The 24,913-nt window shown below is 40.7% G+C and overlaps 1 protein-coding gene across 2 annotated transcripts; it reads left to right on the top strand.

The window, feature by feature from the left end:
* Nucleotides 1-364: 364 nt before the first annotated feature.
* On the top strand, nt 365-24,286 carry Shmt (serine hydroxymethyl transferase). 2 transcript variants are annotated; one of them, XM_076179016.1, is made up of 10 exons: nt 365-507; nt 2,560-2,662; nt 3,988-4,106; nt 6,960-7,135; nt 7,365-7,547; nt 8,484-8,696; nt 8,889-9,061; nt 14,688-14,862; nt 15,184-15,300; nt 23,371-24,286. In XM_076179016.1, the coding sequence occupies exons 2-10, from the start codon at nt 2,567-2,569 to the stop codon at nt 23,532-23,534; spliced, it is 1,416 nt and encodes a 471-aa protein (XP_076035131.1). In that variant the 5' UTR covers nt 365-507; nt 2,560-2,566; the 3' UTR covers nt 23,535-24,286. The 2 variants fall into 2 exon arrangements, with proteins under 2 accessions (XP_076035131.1, XP_076035132.1); XM_076179017.1 differs by lacking the exon at nt 365-507 and adding an exon at nt 616-774.
* The last annotated feature ends 627 nt before the right edge of the window (nt 24,287-24,913 follow it).

Below are 24,913 nucleotides of genomic sequence, written 5' to 3'. Positions count from 1 at the left end.
AAAAAGATTACGTAAATTATCTTATTGTATCGGATGCTGTGCCACCTGCGAAAATCTGGTTAAGGTAAGGTGGTACTATAATTCAAATGACAAATCAGTATTGACCAAATGCACTTAGCTGTCCTTTCGACAATAACTTTTTATTTGATAGTCAAATATCACCAGTGACGTTATTACTTAACTAGGACTTGTATATTGACTATATGTAGCCTGTTATTGATTCTTCGGATCTTGCTTGACTGTAGGTGGTAATTATTCATTAACTCTATGTAGCAAACAAATTCCGGTTTAGTTGAGTACGCCGCTTTAAATTCATCGAAAAAATCATATAATGATTTATAAAGTTCGAAACATTTGACACTTTCCCGCGCAATGACGTAAGGCGTTAGGCAACTGTATACATAGCCTAGGCTACCCAGTCAGATCGCAGTACCCAGTGAAATCGTAGTGGGGCGAAAGTGCTCTTTAGTGTTGTGCTTGTTGAGAAAGTGTGATAAATCATTGCAGGTAAATAAGATACGATCATAAGTTTGTGGTAACGGAATAATGTGTGCACTCTGTTTACAGTGACTGCTTAGTAATTTTGAACTTCACAACTGAGAGTGCAATCGAACGCCGGGTGTTTTGCAGAAAGTTCGATTCTCCGTGGAATGATGCAATAAATATATAAAGTATATAATTTTGAACCTGTCCTGATTTGAATAACCAGTGGTTGTCCATCCCCTTTTTGAGTGGGATGCTAAATATTAATACAAAATAGGATGAGATAACCAGGTGAGAGTGAGAAATTTGACAAAATGCAAATAATTTATGCACCCCTCCAGGCAAGATATGTGCTGCGGAGTATCACCGTATGTCATACTATGATACTGCTGCCTGTCACAATATGTACATATTGTAACCCCATTATAGTGGTGTTCTGAAAGTTATAGTCTGTTAATAGGCAAATGTCACTCTTAATAGATATTCGCCACCCCCCCCACATAGAAAAAAGAAAACTGCCGATTAGTTCTCTTTTACCACTTCTGTGATTCCACATCCCCACTTTTCGAGTGCAATATTACTCCCAATTATAGAAGAGCTGGTTGAAGGTGACTAAATAAGGATACAATACAATTATAAGGCTTTATTAATATCAACGTTAATAAAGTTGTCATTGGGATTTAGTTGGTTAAGAAACTTAATATCTGGAGATGAACTTGATCATAATCATTTGATGGCCAATTAAATCAGTGGCAATAATATCTTCAAATCCATAATGTAAGTCCACAACATGGAGGAATGACATTATATATATATTTATAACAGGTATCAATGATGGAATCCTGCAAATGTTGGTACTGGAAGATAGATGTCTGAGAATCATTTCTCGGTATAATTTCCTGCGAGGTCCATCCACAGATTCATATATATATATATTTTTTTTTTATAGATTAACCCCCTGACAACTCTGCAAAACAACTGAGATGGGGTATTTGCACCATAAATTGTATACAGTAAATACTTTAGAGGCATAAGTGACATTCATATGTGTTGAAGTCACAGCATGTTTTTATGATAATGATTGGAGACCATTTTCCCCTTGAAAAAGATTAATCTCGTTTAACTTGTTCCAGCCCTCTCTTCTACCCTCCATAAATCTCTCCATTACCACCTTTGTGACTATACCTCTTTGTAATATATTGCCCTCAGGGATAGAAACACTGGAAATTGCTGACGAAATACTAAATATATCTTGAAAAGATATTATGCTACTTAAACCATGTTTCCTACATTTTTCAACCCATATGGTGAGCTGACAGTTGAAGACAGCTCCCTGTGTACCTCTACTACTGGTGATGTAGAAACTGTCCTACACCAATAAAGCACAGGGAAATGAGAGCCATAACCAGGATTTGAAAACAGGAGGCAAACACAGCCCTAGTACAAGGGGGCTCCAGATGAGGCAAACACAAGGGGGCTCCATTGGGGGCAGAGTGGATTGAGCAGGCTGCTAAAGGTGGGAAGGGGGGGAGATGCCAGAAAAGGTGGCAGCTTTGTCTGCCTCAAGACTGGTATGGGCATTCAAGACTAATTTTGAGGTTAAATGTTTATATTGTACCCAGTGTTTTGGTTTTTAACTGTATTGATTTATTGTATATGTTTGTCAGTTTTATATTTTTTCCTTGACATTTTTATATTCTTACTATAGATTTTGATTTAACAGTGAAGAATTCTGGTGTGGTAATGCAGTTGTCTGTATAAATATTCACAGATTTTTTATTAGAAATGCCCTCAATTTTATGGAAAACTCCATTTTGTTATCATGAAGGATATACTAGAAAGACTTTATATTGGGTGCTCCATAAGGAAAGATTGATTTACTGAAATCAACCTTGGCTGAATTGTTTCCCTAGATTTAGGTACTGTATTTGTACTAATATCTGAAGGCAGATCTACAGCCATAGCCAGCTGTATGAGAGCCATGGACTTCAGTAAAATGGATCCATAGTATCTGGTAGATAATAAAGCCTCTTGAAGCAGCTTGCCTAGTTGTGAAATTTGTAATGTTTATTTCAGCTTCAAGATGAGTGGCTTGACAAATGGAATTGATGGCAATCCTCTGCTCAGCCCTCTTTCACAAGATGATCCAGAACTTTGCAAGATTATTCAGAGTGAAAAGGTAATTTAGATTTTAGAAAACTGTCTAGTGCCTTCATTGTTGTCATGGTTATTATTTTACTGTGCTAAAGAGTCTTCTTTTTCTACTTTTTCTTCATATTTTTTCTTATTTTTACTTTTTCTTCTACATTTTTTTGTACCTTTTTTCTTCTTGGGTTACTCTCTCTCTCTCTCTCTCTCTCTCTCTCTCTCTCTCTCTCTCTCTCTCTCTCTCTCTCTCTCTCTCTCTCTCTCTCTCTCTCTCTCTCTCTCTCTCTCCCTCTCCCTCCCTCCCTCCCTCCCTCTCTCTCTCTCTCTCCCTCTCCCTCTCCCTCTCCCTCTCCCTCTCCCTCTCTCCCTCTCTCTCTCTCTCTCTCTCTCTCTCTCTCTCTCTCTCTCTCTCTCCCTCCCTCCCTCCCTCTCTCCCTCTCTCCCTCTCTCTCTCTCTCTCTCTCTCTCTCTCTCTCTCTCTCTCTCTCTCTCTCTCTCTCTCTCTCTCTCTCTCTCTCTCTCTCTCTCTCTCTCCCCTCTCTCTCTCTCTCTCTCTCTCTCTCTCTCTCTCTCTCTCTCTCTCTCTCTCTCTCTCTCTCTCTCTCTCTCTCTCTCTCCCCCCCTTCAGTTTCATTTTTGTCTTTTACTATTACTTCCTTATATGCCTTTTTAATAAGCTTGGTAAAATGCTGTGCCTTGCTGTATTGTTGTTGACCCAGGCCATGGGCTGTGGACAAAGATGACCCTTAATTCATGATTAGCTAAGATGAAAGGGAAATGGGTTGGGATGGGTACATGCATTGACTGGCTACTTCCCATATAAGGGTTGGAAGAAGCATATTGGTATATAGACTTCGGAAGATATCGTGGAAATGAATCAAAGTAGGCATGGAGATGTTGCATTTTCTAGGTGTATTGAAGATGGCATGCAGTAGTAGTGTAATGTTGCCCTGTACCTTTACTTTGTACACAAGAAAAGAGCTGTGCTCATGGGCTCCTATCTTTTAATCATGAGTTATACTTTTTAAACTCGTGTATAGTTCCAACTTGGGCTATATTTTCTTCCAGTCTTTTCTAGAATTTTATGCACCTGTACAGAAAACAGATGTATAAACTGAAATAGGCTAGAAATTGTCCAAGCTGGAGATATACGTGAATTTAAAACGAGTTATGATAATTTGAGAATAAAGAAATAACCCCTGTCCAGCTCCTTTCCTGTCAGGTACAATTAGGGAATTAGGTGTATATGCTCTCTCTTCTCTGACTTGTTCTATGTGTGAGTCTGTATTTTCATTTTTTGATGTAATTTCCACTTTTCATGCTACTTTATGCAGTGACAGTATTTTGGTTTTACAGAGAAGACAGCGACGTGGATTGGAGATGATTGCCTCAGAGAACTTTACATCGAGGGCAGTGTCAGACTGTCTTTCTTCTTGTCTAACTAACAAGTACTCAGAGGGCATGGTTGGACAAAGGTAAAATGGTTATTTTGTACGTAACATTGAATATGTCAGTTGTGGAGCATTTTTTCGAGTTGATTGGAACTGGATATCTAGGTTATGAAAATATAAAAAACTTCCAATCTTTTTCAGGGGGGAATGATTGAATTTTACATTGACAAAAAGAAAAAAAAAAGAATAAATTGTACTGGATTTACAGGTTGGTACTCAGACCAGTTGGAAAATATACTATCATTTCTCAAAGCATGGTAATTAGGTTCCTGAGCATATTGCGCATGACATTTTTTGTGCTTGAGAAATAATAAATAATTGAGTGAGAAAAATAGGTTTGTTTCCAAAATCCCACCTTACCCTTCATGTTTTGGTGGCTGTGCTGTTCAGCCCATTCATGCAGTCATGGTAATGCATCTTGTTTGGCAAAATTCTTAGTATTTTATCAAGTCATGCTCTTTTGATTTTCATTCTTATTAACCCCCTTACTCCGTCATGCCACGATCCTGACATTTCCTGTACGCTCCGTCACGCCACAACCGTGGTGCAGTTCAAACTTCCTGGAACAGTAGAGTCCGATTTATTTGTTACACAAGCCCATATCTCATGCATCAAGAGCTACCATTGGCTCATCATTTCCACCCTCTTGAAACAATAACCAATCAGTGACTGTTTTAGAATAGCTGTTTGAAGAGAGGCAGTTTGGAGTGCAATTTTTTCGTGAGTGCATTGATAGTTGCATTGACAGCAACTTTACCACATTTTCAGTGTTTAAAAGTAAAATATGATAAAATATGTGTTTCTAATGATAAATGAATGTTTCATGCTATATAATATAACAGAAAGAAATAGTGACAGTACTAATTGTGCCAAAAAGTGAAGTGAAAAGTAGGAGTCTGTAATAATGGCACAGGAGGCCAACTCAGAGATCGTACTGGACGTTTCTTATTCAGCTGATATAATAATTATAAATTATTGATTGTGGTACGAGTGATAATGAGATTAACCCTGACCATGAAGAAGTGAGTGATGATGATTCGGCAACAGAAACTGCTGAAAGTGATGGTGAAAATGAAAGTGGTGATAGTGAAGATGATGGGAGTATGGCACCTGTTGCAGGGACAGGTGCATCGGCCCACTCAAGTGCCATTTACAGGTGTCAGTGGGTTACGCCACAATCTAGTTCTGCATTATAATATATATATATTCCAGAAGATTTCCACACAATCAATTCTTCTTATAACAACTGTAAGTGTAATGTTCACACTGATTTTTTTATGATTACCCATGTTCATTATAGTAATTTATATGTATACCACTGTGAAGTACACTTTTTAAGCTTTAAAAATATATATAATTCTTTATGGTTTGTTTCAAAAGTATGCGAGTTAATGATATGTTAATGAAACAGGTAAATAACTGCGCTGGCCTTTGTTGTTTACATACATAAGCTCAGAGCACTCCATTGTTCTTATCAACAGAGTAAGGGGGTTAAAGATTGACAGTCTTGCCATAAGAAACAGAGCAGTTGCCCCAAATATTGATGCTGTTTTGCTGTAGTAACAGTGGCTTCAGTCTACTATAAAATTGATGCCTGTAGTTATTGACCCCTTTTGATTATACAAGTACATACATATGCCAATGGCTTTTCCCCCACACAAGTGGGGTAGCTTAAAACAAAGGCATAAAATCCACTCCTACCCATTCCATGCCCACATAATCCATTCCCATTTACCCCCTCCCTCCTTCCCTCCTATCTTGGCTCCTCCTGGATGACAGGTCACATCCCCGCATCTCACCCACTGGCCTGGGTCAGAAGCAATGTAGCAAGACACAGCACATCCACAGCAAGGCTGTTTCATGTAATCGGTGACCCCACTCTCAGTTCCCCTCATACAGAAAAAGAGAAGACTGGGAGAAATCCCTTCAGGCTGCATCAAAATATCATTCACATGTACACCCTCACCCCCATCCCCCACCCCACTCCCTTCCATGCATCACAGCATCAAGTATACAAGTATTTTGATAATACACCAAACCCTTGTATATGCAAAGGATGCATTCTGAAAAATTGTCAGTGTGACTTTATGTTAAGTAAAAAAAATTGGTTCTCCGGAAAAAAAGTCGCAGCACATTCCACTGCTTGTAACTTGTTTAAGGACAAAGTAGAAATAGATTCATTGTAGATATGTAGATACAAGGATCCACATATTGGGGAGTTGCATATAACAGGACTGGTGTACAGTAATGATTTTAATGATTATATACCAATGACCCCTTTTTCCTTATAAATAGAGTAGTGGAGTCAAAGCATTAAGACTCTAGGTCACATTAAGTGTTGTAGGTGACAGATGTATTGGTGTTTTGTCCCCCAGGATAGGTGTTGACAAGCTTTGAAGATGGGTATCAGGAAGTTAGTTCACTGATATCCATCCAGTTTTGCTGACAAAATCTCCAGTCTCCATAATCTGCATTGATCCTTGGACTCCCATATCTCTGGGAAGACAATGTAATCTGTTGTATCAGTGGGACTGATCTTATCTATGAGGGTAGCAGTTGCTTGTTGTCAGCTTGTGTGAAAAAGGGGTGGATAGATGTTCGAAATTGATAAGCATCTGCCCTAGTCCAGACAATGCATGCTAGCCTTACTGGGTTAGACTGCCAAATGAAGGGGAGAAGGATGACAAGTATTAGAGGTGGGTGGTAGGGAGGGGGTTCATTGTAGTGATTGTCCTGGAGGACTACCACTTGTGTACTCATCATAGATAAACCATAATAGTTTAACATGGGTCATAACAAAACTTAGCAGAAAAGAAAGTGTGTTATGGTTATTTTGTTACCATGTTTAAAATTTCTTTTTAATTTGTGATGTTGCAGGTACTATGGTGGAAATGAGTTTATTGATGAAGTGGAAAAATTGTGCCAAACAAGAGCCTTACAAGCATTTGGTTTAAGTTCAGAAGAATGGGGTGTAAATGTTCAGCCGTACTCTGGCTCGCCAGCAAATTTTGCTGTTTATACAGCCTTAGTGGAGCCTCATGGGAGGATTATGGGTAAGTTCTGATCTGAAAGTGAAGGTTTAATGTGAAAATAACTGAAGAATTAATGCACAGCATTTACATATAACTGAAATGATGCCCACTTGTCTATCTAAGAGAGCAAAATAGTTTATGGAGATTGATTGGGAATAATTGCTGTTCAGAAAGCCATGAAATTAAGATAATTGAATTATACTGAAGCTTTGGAAGATTAAGTGAATGATTGCTTGCCATTGTCCATTAGGTCTTGACTTGCCTGATGGAGGACACTTAACGCATGGATTCTACACTGCAACACGAAAAGTATCTGCTACATCAATATTCTTTGAATCCATGCCATACAAGATTAACCCAGCCACAGAACTGATTGACTATGATAAGCTCCAGGAGACAGCAAGACTATTTAAACCTAAACTTATAATTGCAGGTATGTTTGGAGAAGCTCAACATATATTCTGTATGTATGTTAGCCCAAAATGTTATGAACTGTCACTGGTACCTTTATCCTTTGGGATAATGTACCACCATTGTACATTATCATGTGTTTCATCTGTTTATTGGCAGTGCTATATCTCGGATCAAAATTTGGGGAGGGAGGCTGACCTGAATTTTGTAAATGTAGATGACACTTTTAAAGAAATGTACACTGTAGCATGAATACGATGATTTTGAATACAAATTGAAGTATTTTTTCACTTTAGTTTCTTTCAAAATACTGGGTAAAAGTAATATTTAATCTTACATTTTTAAATATTTACCCTCAATAATGTGTTGAATATACTTCCAATTATTCTCACTGAAGTGTTTTATTAAATGCTGGAGAAAAATCTGCCACTGTATTACTGCTTTCTGCCATGTGTCAGTGGACATTAGGCAGGTTTCTTGATCTCTGCAATGAGGTAATGAAAGAACAAATTTGCAGGGGGAATCTAGATCAGCCACCGGTTGGTTAGCCCAAAATGGTGTTACATGAAACTTGGCATGGTAGATTGAGTGTAATTGATTGTTATGATGCCACTTTGTGTAAAAATTGATTCTCTGAATGGGAGTGTCAACTCCACAGTCATATTTACCTGAGGGAATATTGTAACTCCCTCTTCTTTTCCCACTTTTATTTATTTATTTTATTTATTTATTTATTTTTTTCTTCCTTTTCCTCTTCTCTTCCTATTTTCCTTTTCCTCCACCGCCTCTCCTCACATGACTCCTCTCATTTTCTTGTCTCCTTGTCTCATCTTTTGATTGTAAGGACAAAATTACCCCACTTGTGATGTCTGGATTGGCAGTCTCACTCAGGGTGGGTAGTGTGGGGAATATCAATGTAAACCATTCGTTTTATGGAGTGTCTTGTGCTTAATTACAGGAATAAGTTGTTACCCTCGTCACTTAGACTACAAACGTTTCCGTGAGATTTGTGATGAGAATGGATCACTTCTTATGTCTGACATGTCACATGTCAGTGGTCTGGTTGCTACTGGTTTGTCACCATCTCCCTTTGAGTACTGTGATATTGTTACTTCTACCACACACAAGACTCTCAGAGGTCCAAGGAGTGGAATGATCTTTTACAGAAAAGGTATTTAAAAAAGATTTGGGTAATGGAGAATTAAAGCTCTGATGGTGGATGTTTGTTAGAAATGTGGTATTGATAGTGTGCCTCAGTTAATGTTTCTTGGATGAGAGTATAAGTAATTGAACTGCATGGTATACAAATTAATTTAAAATCAAATATGACTTATGTTACTGGTACTGATGTGTATTTCATTAGGTAAGAAAGGCGTTGACAAGCAAGGAAATCCTATCATGTATGACTATGAGGACAAGATCAATGCTGCAGTTTTCCCTGGGCTACAGGGAGGTCCACACAACCATCAAATTGCAGCTATTGCTACAGCAATGAGGCAGGCAGCAGAACCATATTTCAAAACTTACCAAGAACAAGTAAGTAAATTTTAGAGATCACGTCTTTTCATACTGTACCATATTTTTTTATAACAAGGCTCTTGAAAAGGGATATGAATGGTGGGAGCTTGAAAAGAAAAGAAAGAATAATGTAGGTGGATTAAATAAAGGGACTTTGTATATAAGGACTATCTGGAGCAGGGTAGAGAGTACAAAAGGTAATAGTGAACAAGGAAAGATTGTGAATGGACGAAAGGATGACATGGCAAGAAGAAATGGTTTTATTTGTTCTATAAATCTTTTTGGGTGGATGAAGAGTAGATGTTGCCATATAGTTAAGTGGTGGGTGTAAACCAGTTCCAGCTATCAGGCCTTGAGGTGGAGGCTTTGTCTTGCTGCATTGCCTTCAGTCTGAGTACTGTAGCAAGAGACAGGGGCCCTTCTAAAAGGTATTTGGATGGAAGAGAGGTTACCGTATTTTTCGGACCATAAGGCGCACCCGTAATTTGCTATTCCCCGTCCTTACATAAGGCGCACCTGGTCTCGTCATCGGATAATCATGCATATGTGAGTGCTTTCAGAACTGAACATTTTCATTATTGAATGAGAAAAATCGGTTGGGATTTAGCAAAATTACAAAAATAATGATTTTTTTTTTTTTTTTTTGGGGGGGGGGTGTCAGTGAAATCAGACCACCTCCATGGACGTTCTGCCCTGCCAATACCCCTAAAAAACAACATAAACACGTTACGGGAATTGTGGGGAATTAAACCAACATTAGCAGTTTTATTCACGGAATTCTCTATTCACTTAAAAACACAGGATTACAAATGAAGGTAAATTTTTAGTTTCGACCATGGGCGCAATATAGCAATAGAAAATTAATTATTAATTTTTTAAATTATAATATATCAACGTAATATGCAATTTTGTGAGCAGAAATAAAAAACAAAAAAGGGTGCTTAAACAAATTTCGTAAGTAACGAAGTCGTGTTGGACGAATGGTACGCCATGTTTGTTATGATAGATGCCGACGTTGAAGAAATGTAAGGATGATAAATTTGTCTAACCTAACCTAACCTGTGTTTAATAAATCATTAACTGCAAATTAAATGTCATCCAGATCATCCTCGTTGTCGTCGTCATGAAAGACGTTGGCTGGCTTTTCAACCACTCTCTCACCTTGCAGGGTATATAAAGTTCTTGCAGCTTGAAGGAATGCATGTATCTCCTCTCCATAATTCCTTCAAGAAAATTTACCTGGTGAGGTACTGTCGGAAGTACCGAGACAAGATGGCGTCCCGATCCTCTGCTACCGACTTCGTTCATTAGCATATTTGCTTGTAGCAAGGCATTTTTTATTTTCATTTCCGCCCACAAAATTGCATATTACGTTGATACATTTTAATTTACAAAATTAATAATTGATTTTTTATTGCTATATTGCGCCCATGGTCGAAACTAAAAGAATACCCAAATGACTACAGTTTGAGTGGAGTGAGACTAGACCAATGCAAAATGGCTGTCTGTGTTGTGGACGCTATCATGTCATAGCCATGATAGCGTGTATGGGGCAGAAACATGGAACATAAGAGAGGAAAAGAGAAGGAGTTTGAATGTGTTTGAGATGAGTTGTCTGAGAAGTATGATGGGGGTTACTAGGCTGGATAGAGTGAGAAATGAGGTGAGGAGGAGAACAGGGGGTGGAAAGGGGGTTGATGAAAGAGTATTAAGATGGTTTGGACACATGGAAAGAATGAGTGAAGAAAGACTAGTAAAAGAGGTATGGAAGGCAGATGTGGAGGGGGTGAACATGAAGGGACATCCTAGGATGAGGTGGATGGATGGGGTGAAGGTGGCTTTGGGGAAGAGGGGAATGTCTGTTGAGGAAGGACGAGGGAGGACAGAAGACGGGTGAATGGAGAATGGTTGTATATGGATGATGTTGTGATGCATGAAGTGGAATGGGTGGGGGGATGGGGGGTGAGGTAGTATGTGTGAGCAAAATTTGATGCAGCCGGAAGGGATTTCTCCCCTTCTCCTTTTATGCATGGGGGGATGGAGAGGGGGGGTCGACGATTTAATGAAGCGGCCTTGCTGTGGATGTGCTGTGTCTTGCGACACTGCTTCTGACCCAGGGCAGTGGACAAGGTGCAGGGATGACCTGTCATCAAGGAGGTGCTAAGATAAGAGGGAGGATGGAGGGGTGTGGAGTGTATTCAGGGATGGAATGGGTAGGAATGATTTTATGCCCTTTCCTTTTTGGCTACCTCCCTTGTAAGGGGAAAAAGCCTTGGTATATGTATGTATGTATTTCTCAGTTTTTATATTTTCAACGTTAAAACTTGGCAACTCAGATTTATGTAATTGTCATATGTGTATAGAAAGGCACAACTCAGGGACCAGTGGTAACTGCTAGTAATGGTCCTACAAGTCATCTCTCAGTTGACCATGTGGTAACTTTTCCCCCACCTTACTGTAGCACACATTCTTTGAGATTATCCTACCTACACAACCCTTCACAACAACCTTCTAAATCCACATTTGTCCTCTCATACAACAATAGCACTACACCTAGTTTTAAGTGGCTATAATTGCCCCACTTTTATTTATTTATTTATTTTTTATTATTTTTTTTTTTTAAGAAAAAAATAATTGCCCCACAGCACAAACCTTTTGTTGTGACATACCAATATTCCCATGGCTCAAGAGTATTATGCTACCATGTACATACATATACAGATAACAAAGGCTTTTTCCCACTTACAAGGAAGGTAGCCAAAAAACAAAGACATAAAATCCACTCCCACCCATTCCATCCCCACATACTCCACTCCCATCCACCCCCGTCCCTCCCTCTTATCTTGGTTCCTCCTGGATGATGGGTCATCCCTGCATCTCGCCCACTGCCCTGGGTCAGAAGCAGTGTCACAAGATACAGCAAGGCTGCTTCATTAACCCCCCCCCCACACACACACACACACACAAACCCTTCTCCTGCCCCCTCAAGCAGAAAAGGAGAAGATGAGGAGAAATCCCTTCGGGCTGTGTCAATTTATTTTTCACACATATTCCCTCACCCCCCATCCCCCACCCACTCCCCCTTGTGCATCACAGCATCATCCATACACAACCATTCTCCATTACACCCCATCTTCTGTCCTCTCCCATACTTCCTCAACAGACATTCCCCTCTTTCCAAATGCCCCTTTTACCCCATCCATTCATCTCATCCTTGGTTGCCCCCTTATGTTCACTACTTCCACCTCTGCCGTCCACACCTTTTATTAATATTTCTTCACTCATTCTTACCATGTCTCCAAACCATCCCAATACTCTTTCATCAACCTTATCTCCCAACTTCCTTTCCACCCTTGTTTTCCTCCTCACCTCCTCTTTTCTCACTCTGTCCAGCCTAGTAACCCCTATCATACTTCTCAGGCACCTCTTCTCAAACACATTCAAACTCCTCTCTTCCTCTCCTATGTTCCATGTTTCTGTTCTACACAGTGCTGTTGGCACAGCCACTCTTTCATACAATTCCTTCTTACCATCCATTCCCAAATGTCTATTTCTCATTACACTTTATACTCTAAGGCATTTACTTGCTTCTCTCAATCTACATTCTATCTCCACTCCTCCCTTTCCCACTGCATTTGCACCCAAGTATCTAAAGCTGTCCAATTCCTCCAGTCTCTTTCCCTTAATACTCACTTCCAGTCTGCTGCCACTTTCTCCCCTTTGACATCTCATCACCTTACTTTTACCCACATTTATCTTCAACTTCCTTCTTTCACATATCTTCCCAAACTCTGACACTAACTTCCTCAATCCTTCCTCTGATCCTGCTGCAAGCAAACAACAACTGTCTTGTCTCCCACTTTTCTCCATTTCTTTAACCATCTCCAATCCCTGATCCATTATCCTTGCATTTACCTCTTGCACCACCCCACCCATGTATAAATTAAACAGTCAAGGTGACATAACACATCCTTGGCAAAACCCCACCCTTACCTCTAACCACTCACTCTCTCCATTTCTGATTCTAACATGAAGCTCAACTACTGTCGTAAAAACTTGACTGCTCTTAACAGCTTTCCTCCTATCCCATATATCTGCAATACCTCCCACTGTGCTTTCCTGTCTACCCTGTCATAAGCCCTTTCCAAATCCATAAAGGCCCAAAAAACACCCTTACCTTTTCCTAAAGCTTTCTCACATGTCTTACCACAAAAATCAGATCCACGCAACCTCTACCTATCCTAAACCCACACTGTTTCTCACGAATTATTCCCTCAGTTCCTCCTCTAATCCTCTCAATCAAGACCCTCCCATAAGCCTTCCTAGCTACACTTAACAAGCTAATCCCCCTGAAACTACTACACTCACTCTTGTCCCTTTTTCCCTTATAAAGTGGAACTATACAGGCACTCCTCCAGTCCTCCGGCACTCTACCCTCTCTTAAACAAACATTAGATAACCTCACCAGCCAGTCCACCATCACACCATCATTTAGGTGCCTTTCCTGCTCTCATCGTCTTAACTGCTTTCACCTCATCTTTCCTAATTTCTCCATTTTTTTTTCACTCATCACTGTCATTTTCTTAGCACTTCCCACTGCAACTACCTTTCCCTCCCTATTATCCTTTACATTTAGCAACTCCTTAATATACTCTGTCCATCATCCTCTTACTGCCTTCACTTCCATTATCATCCCCCATCTGGACCTCTTACCTTTTCTTCTCTACTTGATTCACCTCTTCCTCTCTTAATCTTTCCAAAACCTCATTTTATTACTTTTAAATTTTTGTCATACTCTTACCCTATTTCACATCTCTCCTCTTTGCTTGTTCCACATACCATCTTTGCACACCTTGTAACTCCCTCCTTGAACCATCGCCATTCCTCCTCCACTCCTAGTTCTACTCTATCCTTCACCACTCCTCTCTCAGCTTCTTGTACTTCTTTTCTTTTTCATTTAAGCAGTTCACTTTTAGCACCTCCCTACCTTCTGTCCTTTTCCTCTTTCTTCATCTATCCTCCATTCTCAACTTGCCTTCCAAAAAATGATCTGATATTCCCCCACTCTCTCCCCTTAGAACATGTACATCCTTAACTCTTCCTACTATACTCCTGGTTACCATTATGTACTACCATGTAATCACTTTTTACAAGCAAAACCAACACTTGAACCTGAAATGTCTTGGTGGGTTGCATTATAGTTACAAATATGGGTAATGCCTACCTATCACCCACAAAAGACAAAATATCATACACTGCCCAACATGCACACACTAGACTGCAGAACAAAGGTTCTTCAAACTTGTTTATGTGCCCATGGGTGTATTGTCTGCACGAGGGGACATAGAGAGGGGTCACTGGTTAAATGAGATGGCCTTGCTGTTGATGTGCTGTGTCTTGCTGCATTGCTTCTGATCCAGGGCAGTGGATGAGATGCAGGGATGACTTGTCATCCAGGAGGAGCCAAGAAAAGAGAGAGGGGTTGTGAATGGGAGTGGAGTATGTGGGAATGAAATGGGTGGGAGCGGATTTATGCCTTTGACTTTGGCTACCTCCCTTGTAAGGGGAAAAACCTTTGGTATAAGTATGGGTGTATTTCAAGAGAACTAACAACAGACTGTTACATTTAACTTTTTACATACAGGTGGTGAAGAATGCACAAGCATTAGCCAGTGGTCTGAGTGAATGTGGCTACAAGATAGTCACTGGTGGTACTGAAAACCATTTGGTCTGGGTCAATATGAAGAGTGTTGGACTGTCAGGTGCTAAGGCTGAAAAGGTCCTGGAAGAAGTAGCAATTGCTTGTAATAAGAATACAGGTAAATTTATTATTTTGCTAAACCTCTTCTTGAGTAAGTTGTATAGTTAAGGGATTAATATGGACTTGTTCTTAAGAACATGATTTAAATAAATTTTGAGGTTAATATTTACCTTATTCTATTTACCTAATTTTAGTGTACAGGAAAGGTGCAACGCTCGTTGGGCCCTCCTGTCTCCTGGTCTCTAATTTTCGAACATACCTAGACTCAAATTCATGTATGGTTCAAACTTATAATGTGATTAGTGATGGGTAGTTAAAGTATTTAAGATGCTGTTTTTAACCTTTAGATTCTTTTTAACAAAATTTTATTTACAAACAGTTCCCGGAGACAAGTCTGCCCTTAATCCAAGTGGCATCCGGATTGGGACCCCTGCACTCACTACCCGAGGATTGAAGGAACATGACTTTAGTACAGTAGTGAAGTTTATGGATGAAGGTAAGGAAAACTGATGAACTAAGCAATTACAGTAAAAGAAGCAATTTACTACATGTATACAAAAAGTCCTTTTTCCTCTTAACAGACAAGCAGAGAGGAAGAACACCCCCCTCCCTACGTCCCACACCCAGCTAAAAACCTCCCAGTCCCTAACCACACTGTTCAGGTCAAAGGCAATGCGACACGACATTGCTTCCACATCAAGGCCCAACATTTTGAGATGGTTTACCCTTGCTGTGTCATTATATACTCGTAGTGACACCCCCTCCCCCCTCCTCTACCATAAAATAAAGTTATCTATATGCCCTGTCTGGCAAATTGGCTGCATGTTATTGTGAAGTATAAAATACTCAATAGCATGCAGCTGGTACTTCAGGGACCCAAAGAATTCTATAGTTACATTCGAGATAAAAAGGTTGTTAGGAATCACATTGGTCCACTATTATCTGCTGACGGTCAACTTGAATATTCAAATGAAGGAATGTGTAATATCTTAAACAATTATTTTAGCTCGGTATTCATAAACGAAGCACCTCAAAGTGAACTCCAAACTGAAACCTGTGAAAAGTCTAAGGTAAACTTACTACGGTAAATATAACAAAAGAAAAAATGAAAAGGTGTATAGATAAACTCAAAGTTAATAAAACACCAGGGCCTGACGGTTGGCATCCAAGAATCTTAAAGGAAATGAAAAATGAGATTGTTGTTCCATTATAAATTATTTTCAAGAAATCCATCATATCTGGAGATGTCCCAAGAGAATGGAAGCTAGCTAACGTTACTCCCATATTCAAAAAAGGTGACAAAAAGAAGCCAAATAACTATAGGCCTATAAGTTTGACTTCAATCGTAGGAAAAATAATGGAAACTATCATCAGAGATGCTATCAAACATCATTTAGAAAGTAACCGTTTGATAAATGATAGCCAGCATGGTTTCAGACGGAAACGTTCTTGCGTGACTAACTTACTCGAATTCTACAACACAGTTATCTCGAATTATGACAAAAGAAACAATATAGATTTAATATATCTAGACTTTGCAAAAGCTTTTGATACTGTCCCACACGAAAGCCTACTTACTAAATTAGCTTTACACGGAATAAGTGGTAGCCTATTAGGTTGGACTAGTAATTGGTTGAATGGTCAAAAACAGAGTTGTTTTAAATGGAAAAACTTCTAGATGGAAAAATGTTACAAGTGGAGTTCCTCAGGGTTCCGTTCTTGGGCCACTTCTATTCATAGTATATATAAATGATATAGACCATGGACTAAAATCTACTGTTTCCAAATTTGCTAATGATACAAAACTGTGCGGAATGGCAAATGATCACTTAAACCAATTAGATATTCAAGAAGATTTAGATAAATTACAGCAATGGTCTGAAAAGTGGCTAATGAAATTTAACACAAGTAAATGCAAGGTAATGCACATAGGTAAAAATAACAGTAAGTACGATTACAAGTTATTTGGAAATTCGTTAACAAAAGTGGATAGTGAAAAAGATCTCGGCGTAATTATCAGTAACGACCTCAAATCATCCAAGCAGTGTATTTCAGCCTCTGAGAAAGCAAATATGATTCTAGGACTGATTGTGCAATCTTTTGATTTCAAAAGTCCATCACTCATTAACATACACATACCAAGGCTTTTTCCCTCTTACAAGGGAGGTAGCCAAAAAGGAAAAGGCATAAAATCATTCCCACCCATTCCATCCCCGAATACACTCCACACCCCTCCACCCTCCCTCTTATCTTAGCACCTCCTGGATGACGGGTCATCCCTGCACCTTGTCCACTGCCCTGGGTCAGAAGCAGTGTCGCAAGACACAGCACATCCACAGCACATCCACAGCAAGGCCGCTTCATTAAATCAGCGACCCCCCCCCCTCTCCGTCCCCCCATTGCATAAAAGGAGAAGTCATCAACCCTATCTCCCAACCCCCTTTCCACCCGTTCTCCTCCTCACCTCATTTCTCACTCTATCCAGCCTAGTAACCCCCATCATACTTCTCAGACACCTCATCTCAAAACATTCAAACTCCTCTCTTATGTTCCATGTTTCTGCCCCATACAGTGCTGTTGGCACAATCACTCCTTCATACAGTCTCCTCTTAGCATCCATTCTCAAATTTCTATTCCTCATTACTGGACTGGAAATGGTTAAAGAAAATGGAGAAAAGTGGGAGGTGAGTCAGTTGTTTGCTGACAACACTGCAATTGTGACAGGGTCAGAGGAAGGATTAAGAGTGACAGTTTGGGAAGGTATGTGATAGGAGAAAGTTGAAGTTAAATACAGGTAAAAGGTGATGAGATGTACAAGGGGAGAGGATGACGGTGAATTGGAAGCAAGTCTTAAAGGAGAGATGCTGGTGGAAGTGGATAGCTCTTAAGTATTTGGGTTCATATGTGGCAGGAAAGGGAGGAGTGGAGGTGGAGGTAAATTGTAGATTGAGAGAAGGAAGTAAATGCCTTGGGGGATTAAAAGGTGTCATAAAAAATAGGCATTTAATAATGGATGCAAAGAGGAGATTATATGAAAGGGTGATTGTGCCAATGGCACTGTATGGGGGAGACTTGGAATTTAACAGTGGCAAAGAGGAAAAGTTTGAATGTGTCCGGGATGAAATGTCTGAGAAGTACAGTAGGGGTTACAGGGTTAGTGAGAAATGAGGAGGGGAGAGCTGGGGTGGAAAAGGAGATGGTAGATAAAGCTGCTGAGTGTTGGTATAGTTTGGACACATGGAAAGAATGGATGAAGAAAGATTAGTGAAAGATGTGTGGAAAGAAGTGGATGGAGTGAACTTGAGGTCATGAACGAGGAAAAGATGGATGGGCCCCTGAAAGGGGCTTTGAGCAAGAGTGGAATGTCTGTTAGGCAGGGAACGGAGATAGTAGGAGGTAGGGGTGAGTGGGCAATGGCTGTGTATAGATGATACAAGAAATGGAGGAGTAGGGAGTGGTTATGTGTGAATGTTATTTTGATGCAACCCAAAGGGGTTTCTCCCAGTCTTCTCTTTTTCTGCAAGAGAAGATGGAGAGGGGAGTCAGTGATTAAGTGAAGTGGCCTTGCTGTGGATGTGCTGTGTCTTGCTGCATTGCTTCTGACCCAGGAGCTAAGATGAAAGGGTGGTGGATGGGAGTAGAATGGGTATATGTCTTATGACTTGGCTACCTCCCTCATGAGGTAGGAAGCCTTTGGGGTATATAAGTAGATAGAGATATACCAAGGGCTTCTTTCCCTTTGAAAGGAAGGTAGCCAGCCAGGGCAAGTACTCTCTCCCACCCATTGTTTTCTTGTCATCTTAGTTCCTCTTTCAAAATTTTATGAAATTATGGAGCAGACAAAAAAAAAAATAGATCCTTTTGTGGTGTGGCATATTTCTCCCCCACTTTCAACCACTCCATTCACTCCTATCTTTGGCATTCTCCTCTGTACTTGAAATGTTCCTCTTGTATCGATTGCCCCCACCCCAACCATCCATCCATCCACCTTATTCTTAGTCTACCTAAAAAATAAACTCCTTTGCTTCTTGCTTTTGTTTTTAATTTTTCTTTCCTCATTTGTTCTCTTCATATGCTCAAGCCATCTTGGCACTTTGAACTACCCTGTCTGCCAACTCTTTCACCCTGATGCTGTGCCTCACTTCCGTGTTTCATACCATCCTTGTTATACCTCCCATACTTTTCAAAAACTTACATATACCAAGGCCTTTCCCCCTTACAAGGGAGGCAGCCAAAAGGAAAAAGGCACAAAATCATTCCCACTCATTCCATCCCTGAATACACTCCACTCCCCTCCACCCTCCCTCTTATCTTAGCACCTCCTGGATGAGAGGTCATCCCTGCACCTTGTCCACTGCCCTGGGTCAGAAGCAGTGTCGCAAGGCACAGCACATCCACAGCAAGGCCACTTCTTTAAATCGGTGACCCCCCCTCTCCATCTCCCCATGCATAAAAGGAGAAGATGGGGAGAAATCCCCTCGGGCTGTGTCAAATTTTGCTCACACATACTACCTCACCCCCCATCCCCCCACCCATTCCACCTCATGCATCACAACATCATCCATATACAACCATTCTCCATTCACCCCTGTCTTCTGTCCTCTCCCGTCCTTCCTCAACAGACATTCCTCTCTTCCCCAAAGCCCCCTTCACCCCATCCATCCACCTCATCCTAGGACATCCCCTCATGTTCACTCCCTCCACATCTGCCTTCCATACCTTTTACTAGTCTTTCTTCACTCATTCTTTCCATGTGTCCAAACCATCCTAATACTCTTTCATCAACCCTATCTCCCAACTCCCTTTCCACCCCTGTTCTCCTCCTCACCTCCTCATTTCTCACTCTAGCCTAGGAACCCCCATCATACTTCTCAGACACCTCATCTCAAACACTCCTTCTCTCTTCCTCTCTTATGTTCAATGTTTCTGCCCCATACAGTGCTGTTGGCACAATCACTCCTTCATACAGTCTCCTCTTAATCATGAATATTTTTAGGCTTTTTCTTCCTCCTTCAAAATTTATCAAGTGTCATAATTAAAGATAGTGTGGATGGAGTAAAGCTGGACTAGTATTATTTGCATCTACATTTGTTCTCAAGTATTTCCACTTGGATCGTAAGAGGCAAGAAAAAAGGGACGGGAATTGGGACTAGGCATCCTTCTCCCTGTAGCCCCACAGGGGACATTCCTAAAAAAAAGTGAAGGGATAAGAGGGTCTAGGAGTTTTCTGACCAGCATCCTAAGGTTTGGGTCTTTTAATGTGCGTGGATGTGGTACAGATGAGAGTAAAAGGGAAGAGATAGGTAGTATGTTTGTGAGGAAAAAAATGGATGTGTTGGCTTTGAGTGAAACTAAGTTGAAAGGGAAGGGCAAGTGTAAGTTTGGGAGGTTATCAGGAGTGAAGAGAGGGCGAGGGAGGGAAGGGGTGGCTATACTAGTAAATGAAGAGATAGGTAAATGTGTAGTGGAGTGGAAGGAGGTTTCCTCAAGGATAATGTGGATGAAGGTGAAACTGGGAAAGGAAATGTGGGTTTTTGTAAGTGTATATGGGCCTGGCAGTGAGAAGAGTGTAGAAGAAAGGGAGGCTTTTTGGATAGATTTAAATGAGTGCATAGAGTGATTAGGGAGAAATGTCAATGTAATAGTACTGGGAGACCTTAATGCTAGGGTAGGAAATAATCCAATTGATGGAGTGGTTGGGAAATGTGGAGTTCCAGGAAAGAATTGTAGTGGAGAGTTGATGGAGATGTGTCTAGAAAGAGAGTTGGTGATAGCAAATACAGTGTTTCGGAAGAAAGTCAAGCATAAGTACACATGGGAGAGGATGGTGGATGGAAGGGTGGTAGATAGAGCGTTAATGGATTATGTAGTGGTAGATAGGATTATGATAGGAAGAGTTAAGGATGTACATGTGCTAAGGGGAGAAGGTGGGGGAATATCAGATAATTTTTTGGTGGAAGGTAAGTTGAGAGTGGAGGATAGATGGAGAAAGATGAAAAGGACAAAAGGTAGGGAGGTGCTTAGAGTGAACTCTTTAAAGGAAAAGGAGAAGGAGTACAAGAAGAAGCTGAGGGAGGAGTGGGAGGGAGTGAAGGATAGAGTAGAGCTAGGAGTGGAGGAGGAATGGGGATGGTTCAAGGAGGGAGTCACAATGTGTGCAAAGATAGTGTGTGGAACAAGAAGAAGAGGAGGAAATAGAAGGAAGTGTAGTGAATGGTGGGATGAGGAAACAAAGAAGGTTGTAGAAGAGAAGAAGCGAGCTTTCACAGATTGGTTACAAAATAGGACACGGGAGTCATATGAGAGGTACAAAGAAAAGAGAAGTAAAGCAAAAGGTAAAGGAGGCAAAGAGGAGAGCAGATGTGAAATGGGGTAAGAGTATGACAGAAAATTTTGAAAGTAATAAAAAGATGTTTTGGAAAGAAATTAAGAGAGGAAGAGGAGGCGAATCAAGTAGAGAAGAAAAGGTAAAAGGTGCAGATGGAGAGAAAATGGAAGAGAAGGCAGTAAGGGGAAGATGGGCAGAATATTTTCGGGAGTTGCTAAATGTGAAGGAGAATAGGGAGGGAAAGATATCTGCTGTGGGAAATGTTAAGAAAATGACCATGATGAGTGAGGAAAATGGAGAAATAAGGAAGGCTGAAGTGAAGGCAGTTGTTAAGATGATGAAAGCAGGTAAGGCACCTGGTCTGGATGGATGCCATGCAGAATGTCTAAAAAAAAATGAGGTACAGTGATGGTGGACTGGCTGGTGAGGTTATTTAATGTTTGCTGGAGAGAGGGTAGAGTGCCGGAGGACTGGAGGAGTGCCTGTATAGTTCCACTTTACAAGGGAAAAGGGGACAAGTGTGAATGTAGTAGTTTCAGGGGGATTAGCTTGTTAAGTGTAGTTGGGAAGGTTTATGGGAGGATCTTGATTGAGAGGATTAGGAGAGGAACAGAGGGAGTAATTGGTGAGGAACAGTGTAGATTTAGGATGGGTAGAGGTTGTGTAGATCAGATTTTTGTGATAAGACATATGTGAGAAAGCTATAGGAAAGGGGATGGATGTTTTTTGGGCTTTTATGGATCTGGAAAAGGCTTATGACAGGGTAGACAGAAAGGCACTGTGGAAGGTTTTGCGGATATACAGGATAGGAGGAAAGCTTCTAGGAGCTGTCAAGAGTTTTTATGAGAGTAGTAGAGCTTGTGTCAGGATTAGAAATGGAGAGAGTGAGTGGTTCGAGGTAAAGGTGGGACTTCGTCAAGGATGCGTTATGTCGCCCTGGCTGTTCAACTTGTACATGGATGGGGTAGTGCGAGAGGTAAATGCAAGGGTAGTGGGTCAGGGATTGGAGATGGTTAAAGAAAATGGAGAAAAGTGGGAGGTGAGCCAGCTGTTGTTTGCGGACGACACTGCACTTGTGGCAGGATCGGAGGAGGGACTGAGGAAGTTGGTGACAGAGTTTGGGAGAGTGTGTGATAGAAGAAAGCTGAAGATAAATGTGGGTAAAAGTAAGGTGATGATGTTCAAGGGGTGAAAGTGGCAGCTTACTGGAAGTGAGCATTAAGGGAGAGTGACTGGAGGAAGTGGATAGTTTTAGATACTTGGGTGGACGTGTGGCAGGAAAGGGTGGAGTGGAGGTAGAATGTAGATTGAGAGAAACGAGTAAATGCCTTGGTGGATTAAAAAGTGTAATGAGGAATAGACATATGGAAATGGATACTAAGAGGAGACTATATGAAGGAGTGATTGTGCAGAATTATGGAACATAAGAGAGGAGGAGTTTGAATGTGTTTGAGATGAGGTCTCTGAGAAGTATGATGGGGGTTACTAGGCTAGATAGAGTAAGAAATGAGGAGGAGAACGGGTGGAAAGGGAGTTGGGAGATAGGGTTGATGAAAGAGTATTAGGATGGTTTGGACACATGGAAAGATTGAGTGAAGAAAGACTAGTAAAAGAGGTATGGAAGGCAGATGTGGAGGGAGTGAACATGAGGGGACGTCCTAGGATGAGGTGGATGGATGGGGTGAAGGGGGCTTTGGGGAAGAGGGGAATGTCTGTTGAGGAAGGACAGGAGAGGACAGAAGACGGGTGAATGGAGAATGGTTGTATATGGATGATGATGTGATGCATGAGGTGGAATGGGTGGGGGGATGGGGGGTGAGGTAGTTTGTGTAAGCAAAATTTGACGCAGCCCGAAGGGATTTCTCCCCGTCTTCTCCTTTTATGCATGGGGGGACAGAGAGGGGGGGTCGCCGATTTAATGAAGCGGCCTTGCTGTGGATGTGCTGTGTCTTGCGACACTGCTTCTGACCCAGGGCAGTGGACAAGGTGCAGGGATGACCCGTCATCCAGGAGGTGCTAAGATAAGAGGGAGGATGGATGGGTGTGGAGTGTATTCAGGGATGGAATGGGTGGGAATGATTTTATGCCTTTTCCTTTTTGGCTACCTCCCTTATAAGGGGGAAAAAGCCTTGGTATATGTATGTATGCATAATTAAAGATAGTGTGGATGGAATAAAGCTGGACTAGTATTATTTGCATCAACATTTGTTCTCATCTCATGCATGCTTTTCTTTGCAGCCTTCAAAATAGCAAAGGATGTGCAAGCAAAGTCAGGACCCAAGCTGGTAGACTTCAATAGAGTAATACATGAAGATGAATTCAAGACCAGGCTGAATGATCTGCGGGAGAGAGTGGAAGAGTTTGCTGATGTGTTCACTCTGCCTGGCCTACCTGACTTGTAATCATGTTCAGCAAGTAGTACTGATAACATAAGTAATGAATTGATATTATGAATATGGCTTCCAAATATAGTTTGAACATTCCATGGAGAAGAATATTCAATTTTCAAACTTGTATCAGCACAAACTATATTTAAAAATCCTCTTTGGTAAATGGTGTGATTAGTGATGGCCCACAGGCTGCATAAGCTAGAAGATGTGGAGGTGTATACAGAATTCATATTTGCCAGTATCATAAATGCTACTTGGTTGAGCATGGTATATGATCCCCAAACATTCAGAGGTCCATTGGCTACCTCCATCTTTCAGTGATCTATTTACACTAGTCTTTCACAATTTGTCTTGATGTGCCTTTTTTACAGGTATTGCTCAATTTGTAATTGTGATGAAATGTGTATTTCTGCAGCCATTATTTTCTACTGAATTAATTTCGTAAAAATTGTTACAATGTTATAGAATATTTTGATATTAAATTTGTTGAACATAATGCTTTACATGACAATTTTGACAATCAAACTGCCAGATGCATAGGCAAAGAAAAAGGGGTGTACCAGTTTCCGTATGCCTAGTACAAAGTTAAATTTTTTGTCATCAAGGTTAAGTGGATTATGGTAACGTGTGAAGGAGTGGTGATTGATGTGTTTGATTCTAGTATCTTGGAAGTTGCTGCATGTTAAATATCTAGTTCAGTATTTTATTTACTAAAGTGCTCATTTGTCAATTATGATTGTTGATTAAACTATTTTTTCAAATTATTCTTGTAGTGTCTTTCCCATGGTTAAAGGAAATTAAGAATACTGGCCTGTACCACTTCTTTGAATATATATTAATGTTTTTGACTCTATCCCCTGTGGTAGGGGGAGGAAAGAATACTGTCAGAGTTTTCCCACTCTTGTCATAAAAGACAGCTAAAATGGGATAGAGAGATAGGGCTAGGCATCCTGCTCTGTAACCCTGAGGAGTACATTCCTGCAAGAAGTCAAGGCATAAAAGTGTCTGTGAAGAGTTTTCCAACCAGATCCCTAAGGTTTGGGTCTTTAAATGGGTGTGGTACAGATGGACATGTTGGCATTAAGTGAAACTAATGTGAAAGGATGGGTTGATTTTGAAAGAGATGGCTCAGTCTGAGAGTGTGACTAAAATGACCCCAAAGAAACCCAGCCTCAAATCTGGCTGGGCCCCATGTACATGCCCTTGGGTCCAGGTTCCTTGCATGTATCTTGGTGCCCGGTGAACGACTCCCTCTTGTGCAACTTTGGGCCAAATTGGTGAACTTATGATTTCCAGTAAAATTGGTGTCACTGATTGGGCTCCCTTCTTGCCTTCAGGTCGAGGACCACATGGCCTCCTGTGGATTTCAATTGTATGCCACTTGGGTCAAA

Source organism: Oratosquilla oratoria, chromosome 42 (assembly GCF_046742065.1).
Source record: "Oratosquilla oratoria isolate Oo_2021 chromosome 42, ASM4674206v1, whole genome shotgun sequence".
NCBI lineage: Eukaryota > Metazoa > Arthropoda > Malacostraca > Stomatopoda > Squillidae > Oratosquilla > Oratosquilla oratoria.
Note: the sequence above shows the minus strand (reverse complement) of the source record. Positions and strands in the feature narration are given on the sequence as shown.